Source organism: Bombina bombina, chromosome 2, assembly GCF_027579735.1.
Source record: "Bombina bombina isolate aBomBom1 chromosome 2, aBomBom1.pri, whole genome shotgun sequence".
NCBI lineage: Eukaryota > Metazoa > Chordata > Amphibia > Anura > Bombinatoridae > Bombina > Bombina bombina.
The window spans coordinates 1,057,254,999-1,057,272,494 of NC_069500.1; the positions used below are offsets into that span (position 1 = coordinate 1,057,254,999).

Below are 17,496 nucleotides of genomic sequence, written 5' to 3' on the forward strand. Positions count from 1 at the left end.
AAAACTGCATTTGCCTGATGTTGATTTTTTTTGCAGGATATAACTAACGTTTTCATAATTGTTGCCCTTATAATTTAGTTTTTTTTACACATCCATGCATTAAGCTTATGCTTATATTTTTTTCTGTGATTATATACAGTGCTAATAATGTATTTAAAGAAATGTATTATATTGATATAATGTTTTCACATTAAAACCTTATGCATAATATTTAGATATTTAGTATACATTGAATTCATATATTACAGTATATTGCTATACATTATAATAAAAAAAGTTTAATGTATACTAAATATTATGCATAAGGTTTTAATGTGCACACATATCGATATGAATCACTTTTTTTTTTTATTGTTTATATAAAAGGTCCACACTTGTCTATCTGTAGTCATCATGACAACCAATTTAGCTGGGGTTTTTTGGCTGTGGATGGGGTCTGCACTGTTTAAAAAGCTGATTGTCACTGTATTTTACTGCCTGAGGAAGGGGGATAGTTTTTCCCGAATATACCCGCACACACGTGCACACACAAGTCATACATACATACAGGCACACAAACACATTTTTCCCTATAGAGCTGACTAATATAATACAAATATATGCAATTGTTTGCAGCATTTTAAAATGTGTTTATGTGTGTGTATAATACAATGACTGACTTTTAAACATAGTTGAATCTGTCAAGAGTAAAAAAAAAAAAAAAAACTACAATTTTTTATCTTATAATCTACTAGGATCTTTGATATGTAAGGAGAATGCTTGTAAGGTAGCAAGAAGACAAAGGCCGTAGGCAGTTTGCAGAGCTTCTAAAAGGTTTCTATGATTAAGTAAACATTCAGCTAACATTTTGATGAACAGTAAAGAGAATGGTTGTCAGGAACATAGTGTCTAAAAAGAATTCTGCAGATGTGAAAGAGAACATTTTCAAATGTGACAAACCTGAAAGAGTAGTTGAAACAGGTATATTAATGCATTTTCTGTGGGTCATGTTTTCCCTTTCTCTTTCATAAACAATGGAAAGGAAGAAGGAGTTTTAATAAGCTAAGTGTAACAGTATTCTGCACTCAAATCCACTTTACCTTGAGGAATCCAAGGTACTATCCAAGGTTTATGTGAAAATGGCTTCTAGCATTAATGTGCTGCTGAAAAGAAAGACGTGTGTTCTTGCAACATATTATTTAGTTCAGGAAACTCAGCAATTACAATAGTCATATAAGTTACATTACAAATAATAAAGGAAAAAGTATAATTTAGAAATAATAATTCACAGTATTTTCAGGATCTTGAACTGGAATTTGGATGACAACAGTTTGATCATATTTTTTAAATAAAGCTTTTACACATTTTGTAAGATGCTTTATAACAACATGTAAATTATACACAAATGCTGATAAAACATACTATATTATATATATTTATCCATATTGTTTTTATTTTTGTTACATAGGTTACACTAACCTTCACAGAAGGAAAAATAAGCAACCATTTCCACTTAGCTACTAAAAAAATATACTTTTGTATTGTTTTAATCCTGCTTGGTTTAATGCTTAAAGTGACATGAAGCTCAATTCAGATAGAGCATACAATTATAAACAACTTAACAATTTACTCCTTTCTAATTTGCTTTGTTCTCTTGGAATCCTTTGTTAAAAAGCATTTATGTGCATGATTTATAACAAACAGAATGGTGGCTGTGTGGGTTTAGCAATTACATTACAGGTTGAAGGGCCTGTATGTAGACTGATTTTGACTTAAGGGGACATGAAACACAGAATTTGATTCAGATAGGACATACAATTTTAAATTTTCTGGCCCGTGGCTAATCAAGCAAGCAGGAGCTGAGAATCACCCGATCGGACATAGATATAGGCATAGGTTAGGAAGACCACTGCTTCTTAAAAAGACAGTCAAGTCCAAAAAAAAACTTTCATGATTCAAATAGGACACGTAATTTAAACAACTTTCCAATTTATTTTTATCACCAATTTTGCTGTGTTCTCTTGATATTCTTAGTTGAAAGCTAAACCTAGGAGGTTCATATGCTATTTTCTTAGACCTTGAAGGCCGCCTCTAATCTAAATGCATTTGGACAGTTTTTCACCACTAGAGGGCATTCGTTCATGTGTTTCATATAGATAACATTGAGCTCATGTACATGAATTTACCGAGGAGTGAGCACTGATTGGCTAAAATGCAAGTCTGTCAAAAGAACTGAAATAAGGGAACGGTCTGCAGAGGCTTAGATACAGGGTAATTACAGAGGTTAAAACGTGTATTATTATAACTGTATTGGTTATGCAAAACTGGGGAATGGGTAATTAAGGGATTATCTATAATTTAAAGCAACAAAAATGTTAGTTTTGGCTGTCCCTTTAACTATCGTCTGCAGTCTTGCATGAGAGACCTTGCAGCCAAAGCGCTCCAAAGCTGCATCCACAGCTTGTTAAATGGAGCCCACAGGATGAACCAATGACAAGAGTCATATATGTGCCGCTACTAATCAGCAGCTAACTCCAAATAGTGCAATGCTGCTATGTATGCTTTTCAATAAAGCATGCAAAGAGAATGAAGCAAATTAGATGAAAAAAGCAATTTCAGAGTAATTTTCTCTATCTGTATCATGAAAGTTTAATTTTGACTTTACTGTCCCTTTAATGGTGTGTAGCGATGATGTTGTGCTACAAAACCTTATAGATATTCAGATATGTAAAAAGAGAATTAATTGGAGGCCATTACCTATATAGTGGATATGTGTGTTTAAGTAATTGATTTGGCACATTTTTATTAGTTAAAAAGTGCTTATTATTGTTTTACCTGTAACATAATGATCAGGTAGCGTTGTGAAATTGCTTCTTAACATCATCCAATATGGCGGTAGTAATGTCAGTGTGCTTGGCACAGCCTCAGAACCAGAGCTACATTCTTACAATTGCTGTCCTGGCTTTATCAAGTACTTTTAGATAGAAAGTAAACATGGCCTGATAACTGAGGTATTAAAGAGGCATTAAACACTAGATATGTTTTATTAGCATAGCATTGAGGTTGTTCCCCGCCTCCCTCTATTCATGGGTGCCGCCATGTTGTAATCTAGCTTTCACTGCATCCCAGTGCTGATGTGTCTGCACATATGCAGTAACTCTCCTTCAGATATCTACAGTGTAACCTAGGCTTCAAAATAGTGTCACCTGTAATTAGAAGGAGGTGCATGTCCCTTTAAGTACTGAGAATTTGGATTTTGATAAGGAAAACAGGACTGGCACATGTTAAGTATGGGGCATTTTTCAGCAAATTGATATACAATGAGCATGGTTGACTGGAAACTTGTTGACATTGAAAAGCGTTCATCTGAAGTCGTTTATATGCTGATAATTATCAAACAATGACTTGTGATCAACCCCTTTTTGCGCGTTTCTCAGTTCAATAGGATGAAACGGTCCTATTGGACTGAGAAACGCGTAGCAAAATAAATACTAAAGATTTGAAGCCAAGACACGGTTTTTGTATCTTTTTGTAGCTGCTTGCAGTTCCTTTCATTTCAGTGGGATAAAGACCATTATATCTCTTTGCACTAACGCTGTCATTCTGTTTGGGACAGAGCTCGATCGTGTGAGCAGTGTTTCTTGGGGAGAATACCACAGCTCATTGAACACCTCCATTGGTTATCCGGCACCTTCATCTTCACAGCCCGGGTGAGACCCCCAGCGTACTGACTGCTGGACACCGAATGTCAGTCTGGTAGGGTTAGACTGTCTAGCTGGTGGGGAATCTAGCACACCTGAAGTAAACTTTATCCCAAAGTTTAAAGAGTTATAATTAGTTGTGGTAGGTGGCGCAAACTAAGTTGCTATTCCCAATGTGTCTTACTGTAAATATGTGTGATAATATGTGGGCTCAATATATGTTAATGTTTTGATGAGTACTATTTTATATTCTCTTATGGAAAAAATTGGATGTCGAAACTTTTTAAAAAAAAAAATATGTTATACTTTATTTGATTCCGGTAAATTTACCCAATAATAGTGATGCTAAAAGTACAATTAAACAAATATTATTACAAATTCCTTCAAAGTTTAAAAAATGACACCGGTGTCTCTATGTATCTATGTATAAAATGTACGTAATATATAAAAATATATGAATATATAAAAATTTAATTAAAATAATATAATTGAAATCTTGCAATTTATACAGTTATAGGTTTATCACAAGTTGTAATTTCTAACAAAATGTTTGTAAATACAATTTAATAGTGGATAAGACAATAGTTGCTGTATAGTTCATATAGGATACTTTGTTTCAAGTTCAGCTGTGCAATTGAGATCTTATCTTAGGTAACTATATATCAAATGTAGAGGTATGTTGGTGTGATTTTTATCACACTATGATACAAGTATACAAATTAGTACCTTGAAGTGTATCTGTTTGATATCACTTTTGTGAGATGATTGCGGTTAAATAAACGCCGCTATGCCAATAATTTGCTGGTGGCAGTTCTATATGGGCTGCTGGCGGTTAAATAAATGCCGCTTTGGTTTCTTCTTGTTAGGTGGGCTTATCTGTTTGCTGCGAGAAAATCCACTTTTATATAAATGCTTGTGTAGTTGCCGTGGCCGCTTTGTTATCTTGTCCTTTGTCGGTCAGTGACCGATCGCGCTCTTAAGGATTTCTTGGTGGGATCTTCGTTGCGGTTAGGTGCTAACCGTTTGCTGATGTTTTTTAAGTATCTCCGGTTTTTCTATTCTGTGGCTTGTCTGTCGGTCAGTGACCGATCACGATGGTATGGTTGTTGGATGACCTCCCGATGTGGAATATTTTCGTGCCTCTCCAGCCCATTGTTCCCAGGTTTCTTTGATGTCGGTCAGTGACCGATCTGGGTACTGAAATGTGGTTGTGGGATAAGTAGAAAGTTTGTGGGATAAGTAGAAAGTTTGTAGGATAAGTAGAAAAAGGAATTCTAGTTATCAATGTTTCATCTTGAAAAAGGCTGTCCAGCCGAAACGCGTTGATACCAGAGCACACCTGCAAAGGATTTGAGAAGACAAAGAGAATACCAGCTATACCCTGGTGAAATATTCAAGTTCCTACTTAGCGGCATATATTTAACCACAAAGATCACATTGATAACTAGAATTCCTTTTTCTACTTATTCTACAAACTTTCTACTTATCCCACAAACTTTCTACTTATCCCACAACCACATTTCAGTACCCAGATCGGTCACTGACCGACATCAAAGAAACCAGGGAACAACGGACCGGAGAGGCACGAAAATATTCCAAATCAGGAGGTCATCCAACAACCATACCATCGTGATCGGTCACTGACCGACAGACAAGCCACAGAATAGAAAAACCGGAGATACTTAAAAAACATCAGCAAACAGTTAGCACCTAACCGCAACGAAAAATTATTCGATATGGGGATATATTTACCTGATCCTTACAAAGTTTACGATCTATAGTCACAATCAGGCTAAGCAGTCTCTATAGAGACCCATTTGGCAAGCTTTAAAATATCTGCTACAGCAATTACCTGAACCTAAATTGATTAGAGCGACCACGAGGTAGCAGTGATAGATGACCTATAACTGGCAACACCCTTCTCCATGCCAGGAGCAGCCATCCGAAACAAGTCTTCAAATCAGTGGCAAAGGGGCAGTTCTCGAGATTAAAGAGAAACTGCAGCGATCCTTTACAGTATGAGATACAGGCTGACCAACTAACAGAACGCCTACTTAGTAGGGGCTATAAATACCCTGTGGTCACAAAGATGAGACAGGAAGTAGACGGCATTGAAAGACATACCCTATTGGAGAAATCAGAATCCAATAGAACCAGTAACAGAGGGATTTTCTTTCACCACAGACTATAGTGTGCAGTATCACAAAATCTGCCATATAGTACAGAAGAATTTCAGATTACTAGCGGCGGATGATGCCTTAGTTGAAACAGTAAGGAGAGGTTGCAAATGTTCCTTCAGGAAAGGAGTTTCCCTGGGGAACATCTTGGCACCGACACAGCTTAAATCACAGAAAACAGGCGAACCAAGTTCTTGGCTTCGCTTTAAAGGCATGTTCCGCTGCATTAACCACTCTTGTAAAGCTTGCGAGTATGTCACAATAGGAGAGGGTTTTAAAAGTGATGTAACACAAAAAAACCTATCATCATGATAGATGTATGAACTGCAGAAGCAGGTATACTATTTATCTAGCAGGTTGTGGGGATTGTCACCTACAATATGTAGGTATGACATCCAGAGAAACACGTACGCGTATTAGGGAACATCTCTTGGACATTAGGGATGGTGTCTTGACCACCCCCATGGTACAACATTTCAATTTGGTCCACAATAAACAAGCCAAGAGCTTTAAGTGGACTATTATAGAAATAGTTAATACTAAACCTAGAGGGGGAGACAGGGACCATGCTCTAGCAAAAAGGGAAATATTTTGGATTTTCCATTTACAAATGAGGTATCCAAAAGGTTTAAATTCCTCTTATGATCTAATAAATTTTTGAAACTAGTGATATCTTGGAACTTATTTTGGAATCAACACCTCAGATTTAACTAATCCAAACACCAATTGTCCAGCAGAAAATATAGTCCCAATTCACAATTTCGCGAACAGGGGTACATCCAAATTTAATTTTTTGGGGTACTCTGTTTGCGAAAATCTGTGGATAAAAACAAAACATTAAAGAATTTAAGGAATATTATAGGAGGATAGTTAAGCAAGGGATAGCGTTGATCCACACTATTCATTTATACAGTCTGTAAGACAATAGGTAATTGTAGGCTTTTTGTAAATAGTGACTGTTAGCCAAAATAGGGTAATTCAAGACAAACCGTACCTTAATTTATTGTACCATAAATGAATAATCAAATAGTGGAGTTAAGTAGGATGTTAAGGTCATACTTTTTTCAACTCTATTTACAGCACAATTAATGCTTAAAATAATGGACAGTGAATTAGTCCTTGAAAGAGCTGCTTTTGTAAATGATTACAGGGTGTGATTAACAGCAAAGAAATTTTTGGAATGTGAAGTTTAACACTTTCACTCTTTTCTCCCTTTCTTGTTCTTTTCTTTTTATATGTGATCTTTATATGTTTTCTTTATATAACAATGTTTCAGACAATGTATTGTATTATTATATTGAGGCACTTGTGTAGTATTCACTATGTATAACTTTGTATAGATAGTGGAGCTAATAAGCTCAGTAATACCAGAGGTTAATTTGAATCCAGCAATGAATTAGTTAATTGAAGCATGACCCTTTGACGAATCAGATGTTTTTACCCCTCTTAAAAGGCCCATTAGTAAGTGTGGTTAGCAAGCTATGAGTACGGCGTATTGCCAAAACGCGTAAGCTGTGTTTACTAGGGGCATGAAAAATTGCTACACTTGTAACCGATCTTAAGATTGAATAAATTCACCTAAGTTTTAACTGCAGCTCCGAATTTTCGTCTTTTTGTTAGCAGTGACAGATGGCCTTGTAGATGCAGCCTGATGTAAACGGATCTCTCTTTTATACAAGTAAACATGGAGGACTTCTACATAAAGGTGCAAGCACTGCTTGATGAATTTAGGAAGAAGATACATTACAGCTTTGATACTCCAACTCCCATAACTGAAGCTCAATCTACGGAAGGGGCCACCTTAACCCTTGTAAAGATAGATAGCACAGATCCCCCAGCAAACTACGTGAGCCCTCAACCCCACGGGAATGAATCTACGTCTGAGCTAGAGCCTGATCATTTCAAGCATGTACCGGATGAACGCAAGAAACAAGTCTCACAGGCTTCCTACCGAGCTGGGGGTGATGTGGCTGCTTTGATGGGCTGGGATGCGGCCACTTCGCTTCTCTGTTTGATGCCTCTTTTGCACACTGTTTGCCTGAGAGCGCCTGAGGGACTTGCACTGAAGAGAGGTTCTCCCTCAACGGCTTTCTTTGGGGGAAGTATGAGAGTCAGGGATGATCCACGGCAGTTCAATGGTGCTGCTATTCACACGATTGGCCCTGTGGGGATTCCTGTAGGTGATCAGCAAGCATGACTATAACCGCAGTATCTTGATTATTTCTTCCTCTGTTTCCACCATGCTGTTGGCGTTGGTTAAAGCAATGGGACTTTTTAAAGTAAATGGGAAATAACTTCTCAACATATTTGGAAGTCTCCTATATGGAACTTGAAGACTCATGTTATGTATTGGTACCACTATAGATATCTGGGCTTATAAGGACATCATTGCTATTTGATGAAAATGTTATTGGTTAATATATGTTTTGTTCTGCTTAAATGTTTGTTAAGCTTTGTATTCAATTCTCCTACGCATATAATTAATCTTGTATACTGGTCGCACCCTGGCACATTGAGCTCTTTGCAGGAACACAATTTCTCTGTACTATTACCTTGAGCTTGTATGGTATTTTAATAGTAAAATGGCATAAATATATGGATCTTGGCAGGACTGCTAGCAGTCTAGTAACTAAAACGTAAACCTATCTATAACACCTAACCTGGTTACAAGACTGAGGTACACATTAATAGCAGCACCAACTATTTAGGCACACTATCTCCACAATGCATACATTAATAATTTGCCCTGCTAAATGTGAATAACAATTGTATGATTATTGCTGGGTAACCTCTATGCCTCATACTTATAGATAATGTCTGATTGGGACTGACATGGTTATGCATCTACTGCTGCTGGGCATAGGGCCCATGCCCTGTGGCAGACTTATTTTTTATTTTAAAACCCATGTACCTATACTTTTTTTTTTAGACTCCCTATTTATCTCTGAGAGGCTGCTATGTTTTGGTATATAAAATTAGGTTGGCCCTTGTTTTGATTTACTGCTCAGATAATCAGTATTTAGGGATTTATACATCAATACACAAATGTATGCATTTCAGTCTTCTACTAGCCAAGGTCCAGTTTACTCCTAGGTGATACACTCTTGTTCCCACGCAGTATATACTGGATTACCACTGGTTCTCCTGCATTTAGGTAGACACGCTCCATTGCCATTTCCACCTTGACATTCAAATATTATTATTTTATTCTCCTGATGCGAGATCTCTTCTATGCCCTTGCGCTCTATATAAATTGTTGCCGATATCCCACGTTTCGAACCAAATAATTGTTTGTTATTGTTACCTACTCACTGTCTTAACTATTCACCAATAGTTATGTATACTTTCTATTATACCGGGATTATATATGGTGAGCTTATTTAATACTAGCTAACTCTTATAGTTAAATGTTACATGAAGGGTTATTCACACTCTGGGAGTCAATATTTCACACATATCTTTTCCCCCATAAGCTTATCCACAGGAATAGCTTTATCTGCCCTTTCTATATTACCATTGCTTTGTCATACACATTACACTTGAAACTCCTCTTCCTTCCATTCATTACAGCTTAAATAACTACCTCCCCCACAACACATAATGTGCCTCCTATTTGAGGAGGACTACCTATGCGGTTTATCTTTCCTATACCGCAGCCCTAGCCAGTCATTCTTACTTTCTATCATAGTGCTGACCTCATTTTTTTTTTCACCTACCTTAGCAAGTATGGTAAGCATAACTTTCTCAATATTATAAGTAAGCCGGATCTACATACCATACCCAAAACAGGCATGTCTTCATAGCGCTTAATTATTTTGGTTGGATATTAGGTCCTTCTTGAATATTTTGTTTCTTAATATGGATTTCCCCTGAGATCTCTGCCACGTGCTATATATTTGATCCAGGCTTTACAGTCACTATTTAAATAAATCATTTGTTAGTTTCCAAGCGTGACTCTCCTTGTTGATTCCCCTAAAGCTTCCCCTCTACTGTCTAGTATATATACCTGGTGGTCCAAAGCAGGCCACTGTTTGTAATTCGGGGAATCTATATTTGAGTTTTAGTTAAAAAATGTTTAAGGGGAAACTTAATCTCGCACATAATTAAAAAAACTGAGGTTTGTTGGTGTTCAATATTGCCATATATGCAGTATTATAGTATGATAACATTATACCAAGGAATATCTTAACTCCAGTTTATATATATGTAATAACAATCTTGTTAATTGTTATTTTTTGTTTCACTTTGGCTTTTCATAAGGCAATCTTGTATTGTTTTTGATTTTCAACCTCAATAAAAATTAGAATATAAAAAAACAGTTCTGTAAATTACAGGATAAAGCAGTTTTACTTACCGAATTACCAGTAGTTCAACCCACACTCTCACAAATGCAGGCAAAGGGCCAAAAGCCTCCAGAATATATGTATAGTGGCCTCCAGATTTCTTAATGCATGTTCCAAGCTCAGCATAGCAAAGAGCACCTACGTAAAAAATATATATAAATATATTTTTAGATAATTCAATGACATCCAGTTAGCCTGAAAGGTAAAGTGGTCATTCAAACTGTAGTTAGTTGTTTTATGTTCTCTCTGTCTGCAGTAAATTGTTTTTAAAAGAATAACAGCATCTTCTGTTTGTCAATTTTCCTATGTGTCTATATGTAATGCTATTTTTAAAAGCCTGTATGATATTAGCTGAAATTACATTTTTTATTTGTATTACTTTTAAAATAATCACCTACTTTTAAAAGTTTGAAAAAGATTTGTATAATTATTTTGGTTGGTGAGGAAGTGCTTATTGTTCTAGGAGAAGAGAGAGTGGCTCTTCCCATTGGTACCAAATATATGGATTGGACATCCATTAAAGGGATATGATTTTTCTTTCATGATTCAGATAGAGCATACAATTTTAAGCAAAAATTCTGAACCAGAAATGGTTTGGCTCCTAAGCTTTACATTTCTGCTTTTTCAAATAAAGATACCAACAGAATGAAGAAAAAATGATTATAGAAGTAAATTAGAAAATTGCTTAAAAGGGTCTGCTCTATCTGAATCATAAAAGAAAAAAAATGGATTTCCTATCTCTTTCAGGGACACAAAAAAAGTAAAAACTATAAACTGAAACAATATCCCTTGTGTAGTTGGTAAGCATTTGTGCCTACCAGCGATATAACATTAACAAAATAAATCTCTTATCCAGTGAGCAGTAACTTAAGTCAATGTTAGTATGTAGTACACAATTGGTACAGCTGTATTAGTTACAATTTCCATCACATTTGTTCCTTGCCCATAAAGTTTTCATGTTTACCTAATGAGAACATTTTGAATACATTGCCTCTAATATCTCTAAAATTACCAAAATGAATTTTGTTGGGTGGTCTTGTTTTTGGAGCTCTGTCTTTTCACTACTTTCCCTTTTCCAGATTTTACTTTAGCAGCAAAACATCTCCCAGCTACAGTCAGCCACACCCTGGACCACTGCAACCCACATCCACTCTGAGCCTGCTCTGAACTGAACACTCAAGGCTGCCAAAACTCTGACCCAGTGTTTATTAAATGCTACAGAATCTATTGTTAAAGGGATAGTAAAGTCCAAATTAATCTTTCATGATTCAGATAGGGCATGCAATTTTTGAATAACTTTCTAATTTACTTTAATCATCAAATTTGCTTTCTTGTCATTCTTAGTTGAAGGCTAAAATGCATTTGACTGTCACAGCTAGCGGGTGTTAGTTCATGTGTTTCATATAGATAACATTGTGCTCATGCATGTGAAGTTATTTAAGAGTCAGCACTAATTGCCTGAAATGCAAGTCTGTCAAAATATCTGAGATAAGGAGGCAGACAGCAGAAGCATAGATACAAGGTAATCAAAGAGGTAAAATGTATATTTCTATAACAGTGTTGGTTATGCAAAACTGGGGAATAAAGGGATTATCTATTTTTTAAACAATAACATTTTTGGTGTTTACAATCCCTTTAAGATAAATATGTAAGAATAGACTCATGACGACCTAGCATCTATATTTCTATTATTATTATTATTATTATTTATCAGTTATATAGGCTTTCCTTAAAGAGCATACGTAAAGAGTGTATATATTTATTTTAAAACACCTCTTTTGCTCCTTGTCCCATCTGACCCCACCCCCTAGCTTCATGCACTCCAGTTTTATTACAATTTCTTCATTATATTGTCAGTACTGTATAATATATTATTTAATTTATTATGTCTTATAAATAGAACAATATCACATTATAATTAGTTAGTTAGTTTATTGCAAACATCTATGCAAAAATCGATTGGCAAGATTACGAGTTTTGCGTTATGAGCTATGCGGTGCTAACTTGCATGTTATTGTCACTGCTCACTTACCTACAGCGCTGGTATTACAGGTTTTTACAAACCCAGCGTTAAAAGGCAAGAAGTGAGCATAGAGCAAAATTGTGCTCCATACCCCTCTCCAATACCAGCGCCGCTTAAGTCAGCGGTGAGCTGGTGGTACGTGCTTGTGCACGATTTCCCCCTAGACATCAATGGGGAGAGTTCCGTAACACAGCCCCATTGATTCCTATGGGAAACCCATTTTATGTTTACACCTAACACCCTAACATGAACCCCGAGTCTAAACAACCCTAATCTTACACTTATTAACCCCTAATCTGCTGCCCCCGACATTTCCAATACCTACATTATACTTAGTAACCCCTAATTTGCCGCTCCAGACATCGCAGCCACTATAATAAACATATTAACCCCTAAACCGCCGCACTCCTGCCTTCGCAAACACTAGTTAAATATTATTAACCCCTAATCTGCTGTCCCTAACATCTCCGCCACCTACCTACATTTATTAACCCCTAATCTGCCGCCCCCAATGTTGCCGCCACTATACTAAGGTTCTTAACCCCTAACCCTAAGTCTAACCCTAACCCCCCTAACTTAAATATAATTAAAATAAATCTAAATAAAACTTACTATTAATAACTAAATAATTCCTATTTAAAACTAAATACTTACCTGTAAAATAAACCATAAGCTAGCTACAAAATAACTAATAGTTACATTGTATCTAGCTTAGGGTTTATTTTTATTTTACAGGCAAGTTTGTATTTATTTTAACTAGGTAGAATAGTTACTAAATACTTATTAACTATTTAATAACTACCTAGCTAAAATAAATACAAATTGACCTGTAAAATAAAACCTAACCTGTCTTACACTAACACCTAACCTAACCCTACAATTAAATAAATTCCCTAAATTAAATACAATTAACTAAATTCAATACAATTAGCTAAATTACAAAAAAAAAACACTAAATTACAGAAAATAAAAAACAAATTACAAGATCTTTAAACTAATTACACCTAATCTAATAGCCCTATCAAAATTAAAAAAGCCCACCCAAAATAAAAAAAAACCTAGCCTAAACTAAACTACCAATAGCCCTTAAAAGGGCCTTTTGTGGGGCATTGCTCCCAAAAAATCAGCTCTTTTACCTTTAAAAAAAAAAAACAACCACCCCAACAGTAAAACCCACCACCCACACAACCAACTCCCCAAATGAAAAGCCTAGCTAAAAAAACCTAAGCTCCCCATTGCCCTGAAAAGGGCATTTGTATGGGCATTGCCCATAAAAGGGCATTTAGCTCTATTGCAGCCCAAACCCCTAATCTAAAAATAAAACCCACCCAATACACCCTTAAAAAATCCTAACACTAACCCCCGAAGATCCACTTACAGTTTTGAAGACCGGACATCCAAGCGGCAATAAATCCTCAACAAAGCCGGGAGAAGTCTTCATCCAAGCTGGCAGAAGTGGTCCTCCAGACGGGCAGTAGTCTTTACACAGACGGCATCTTCTATCTTCATCCTTCCAACGCAGAGCAGCTCTGCCACTTGGATGAAGACTTCTCCCGGCTTCATTGAGGATGGATGTCCGGTCTTCAAAACTGTAAATGGGTCTTTGGGGGTTAGTGTTAGGATTTTTAAGGGTGTATTGGGTGGGTTTTATTTTTAGATTAGGGGTTTGGGCTGCAATAGAGCTAAATTCCATTTTAAGGGCAATGCCCATCCAAATGCCCCTTTCAGGGCAATGGGGAGCTTAGGTTTTTTTAGTTAGGCTTTTATTTGGGGGGTTGGTTGTGTGGGTGGTGGGTTTTACTGTTGGGGTGGTTTTTTGTATTTTTTTTGACTGGTGAAAGAGCTGATTTATTTGGGGCAATGTCCTGCAAAAGGCCCTTTTAAGGGCTATTGGTAGTTTAGTTTAGGCTAGGGTTTTTTTTATTTTGAGTGGGCTTTTTTATTTTGATATGACTATTAGATTAGGTGTAATTAGTTTCAAGATCTTGTAATTTGTTTTTATTTGTAATTTGGCTAATTGTATTGAATTTAGTTAATTGTATTTAATTTAGGGAATGTATTTAATTGTAGGGTTAGGTTAGGTGTTAGTGTAAGTATTTAGTTTTAAATATAAAATATTTAGTTATTAATAGTAGGTTTTATTTAGATTTATTTTAATTATATTTAAGTTAGGGAGTGTTAGGGTTAGACTAAGGTTTAGTATAGTGGCGGCGACATTGGGGGCGGCAGATTAGGGGTTAATAAATGAAGGTAGATGGAGGCAATGTTAGGGGCGGGAGATTGGGGTTAATATATTTTTTTTTTTTATTATAGTGTTTGTGATGCAGGAGGGCCTCGGTTTAGGGGTTAATAGATAGTTTATGGGTGTTAGTGTACTTTTTAGCACTTTAGTTATCAGTTTTATGCTACAGCGTTGTAGTGTAAAACTCATAACTACTGACTTTAGAATGTGTTACGAATCTTGACGGTATAGGGTGTACTGCTCACTTTTTGGCCTCCCAGGACAAGCAAGCTTGTAATACCGGCACAAGGGAAGTCCCATTGAAAATAGACTATATGCAAATTGCGTAAGTTGATTTGTGGTAAGGCCAAAAAAGTGTGCGGTGCCCCGAAATCTGCAAGACTCGTAATACCAGCGGTAGTAAAAAAGCAGCGTTATGAGCCTTAACGCTGCTTTTTTACTCATAATGCAAGACTTGTAATCTAGCCGCATGTCTGTTGATAATATTTTTTAAGTCCTCTATAAGTTTCATAAACTTACAAACTTCATATAAACTTTAGGTTTAGTTTTTGCCTAAACCAGGGCACAAATTCATGAATAAGAACTCTTACATTAAAAAAAGCTAAAGGAACAGCCAAACAATGCTGCATATAATCTGGCCCTTAGTGTTTTCCATCTCCCTAACTGTATTAAAGGGACCTAATACCCTCCACCCCAATTTTCTTTTATTATTCAGATACAAATCTTTAAAAGTTTTCAGTTTACTTTTATCAAATTTTCAGTGTTCTCTTGGTAGACTTTGTTGAAAATCAGATAGGAAGATGTAAGAGTGTGAACATGACTAGAGATATGGCAACAGTTTTATAACTATGTTATACTTTTCCTAGAGCACTAGGGTTTCCTGTCATGTACTGCTCAAAACATGTGCACGCTACCGTCCTAGGTATCTCTTCAACAAAGAATTCCATGAAAATTAAGTAAGTTAATAAAAAGTTTATGCTCTGTCTGAATCACAAAAAAATAATATGGGGTTTTGTGTCTCTTTAACTCTGCCCTCTAGTTAACATGACAAGACAAGACATTAGTTTGTGGTTCACTCTATTAAAGGGACAGTCTACACCTTAGTCATCTTAAAGTCTTAACTTACATTAAGTTGCAAATAGCCTGTGGCACCTTTTCAATATTGTGCAGCAGGAATGGTAAAATAAGTTATTTTAAAATTAATATTGTTTCTGGCCACTTTGAAAGGGCTGCTAATGTTCACCCACTAATGACATCACAATCTGGGCTGCATATGGAGTCCAGTCACAAAAGGCTCACTAGTTGGATATAACAGGTTGCCAATGCTAATTAGCAGAGTGCCTAGATGAAGCCCAGATCATGATATCATAAGTGGGCCAAGCATGACAACCATTTCAAAGAGGCCAGAAACAATATTAATTTAAAAATAATGTTTTTTACGGTTCCTGCTGAATGATATAGAAAGGGTGCAGGAGGATATTATCAGCTTAATCTAAGGTAAGACTTTAAAGGGACAGTTTACACCAGAATTTTTATTGTTTAAAAAGATAATCTCTTTATTACCCATTCCCCAGTTTTGCATAACCAACACAGTTATATTAATACACTTTTTGCCTCTGTGATAACCTTCTATCTAAACCTCTGCAGACTGCTCCCTTATTTTAGTTCTTTTGACAGACTTGCATTTTAGCCAATCATTGCTGACTCATAGGTAACTCATCAGGCATGAGCACAAAGTTATCTATATGGCACCCATGAACTAATGCCCTCTAGTTGTGAAAAAATGTCAAAATGCATTCAGATAAGAGGTGGTCTAAGGCCTAAGGAATTAGTATATGAGCCTACCTAGGTTTAGCATTCAACTAAGAATACCAAGAGAACAAAGCAAAATTGATTATAAAAGTAAATTGGAAAGTTGTTTAAAATGACATGCCCTATCTGAATCAGGAACATTTATTTTTTACTAGACTTTCGTGTAGACTGTCCCTTTAACTATGTGAAGTGTTATCTGGTTTGCACCTGCCTTACTAATAAAACAATAGTCCTAAAGACTTTCATAATCTGCTCAAATGATATAATACCTACAAAAGTTTTTACAATGAAAAAGTTAAAATAACATTTTATTTTCTTCACCTCAATTTTACTACTTTATGACATATTATTGCTACCATTAATTATTAATAGATGATCACATTTTCTTTTCTATGATTTTCTGATACCACATTATTGGACTGTTTATACTATTGAGTCCTGAGGATATGTAAAAACTTGTAAGAGAATATTAAATTAGTAGCAAATAACTTTGTGTGCACTCTTTTTAAATGCAGATCTAACCAAAGTTACATGGGCTAAAAAGATTGCAGCTCAAGAGCAAACTGTGCATTTTTTCACTATAAAGATAATTTGATATAGAAAGCAAACCAAATTTCATCTAGCGATAGTTACATCTAATCAAAAGACTTGCTCAGCAATCAAACTGCATTTTCTCTACTCTTTATGACTACTATATTTTTGCAATGCTTAATTGCTGCTGTATGGGGCAAAATAATTTCTGCATTGCTTTACATTATAATTTTAGAAGAAAGATATCAAAACACCAGAGACTGTCAAATGTTTCTGTTTACAATATCAAATTCTTTATGACCTTTAGGCAGTGCTGGCAAAGAATGAACTTACACAGCATCAGTGAGCAAGCTGGGATAAAGAGTTTTCTTGCTATAGAACAAAATACCTGTCAAGTCTAAACATTTAAAACAAATTAAAACCTTGTTTGCTGCAATCGTTTTTCACCCTTTTTACCCATCACTTGCCTTATTTGGAGCAGCCAATCTAATTTCCAGTCTTCAGACAACAAGACTAGCTCCAGTCATAATAATAGTATGCAGGACATCATTTTTTTTATTATCAGTTAAAGGGACAGTCAAGTCCATTTTTTTTTTCATGATTTAAATAGGGAATGTAATTTTTAACAACTTTCAATTTTACTTGTATCACCAATTTTGCTTTGTTCTCTTGGTATTCTTAGTTGAAA

General features: G+C 35.7%; 1 protein-coding gene across 1 annotated transcript in view; it reads right to left on the minus strand.

Moving 5' to 3' along the window:
• Positions 1 to 17,496, minus strand: part of SLC7A11 (solute carrier family 7 member 11) — a 432,997-nt gene that overhangs the window by 383,459 nt on the left and 32,042 nt on the right. Inside the window, exon 2 of the mRNA XM_053703668.1 lies at positions 10,212 to 10,338. Within this exon, the coding sequence (XP_053559643.1) occupies positions 10,212 to 10,338 (127 nt within the window). The remainder of the gene's footprint in view (positions 1 to 10,211; positions 10,339 to 17,496) is intronic.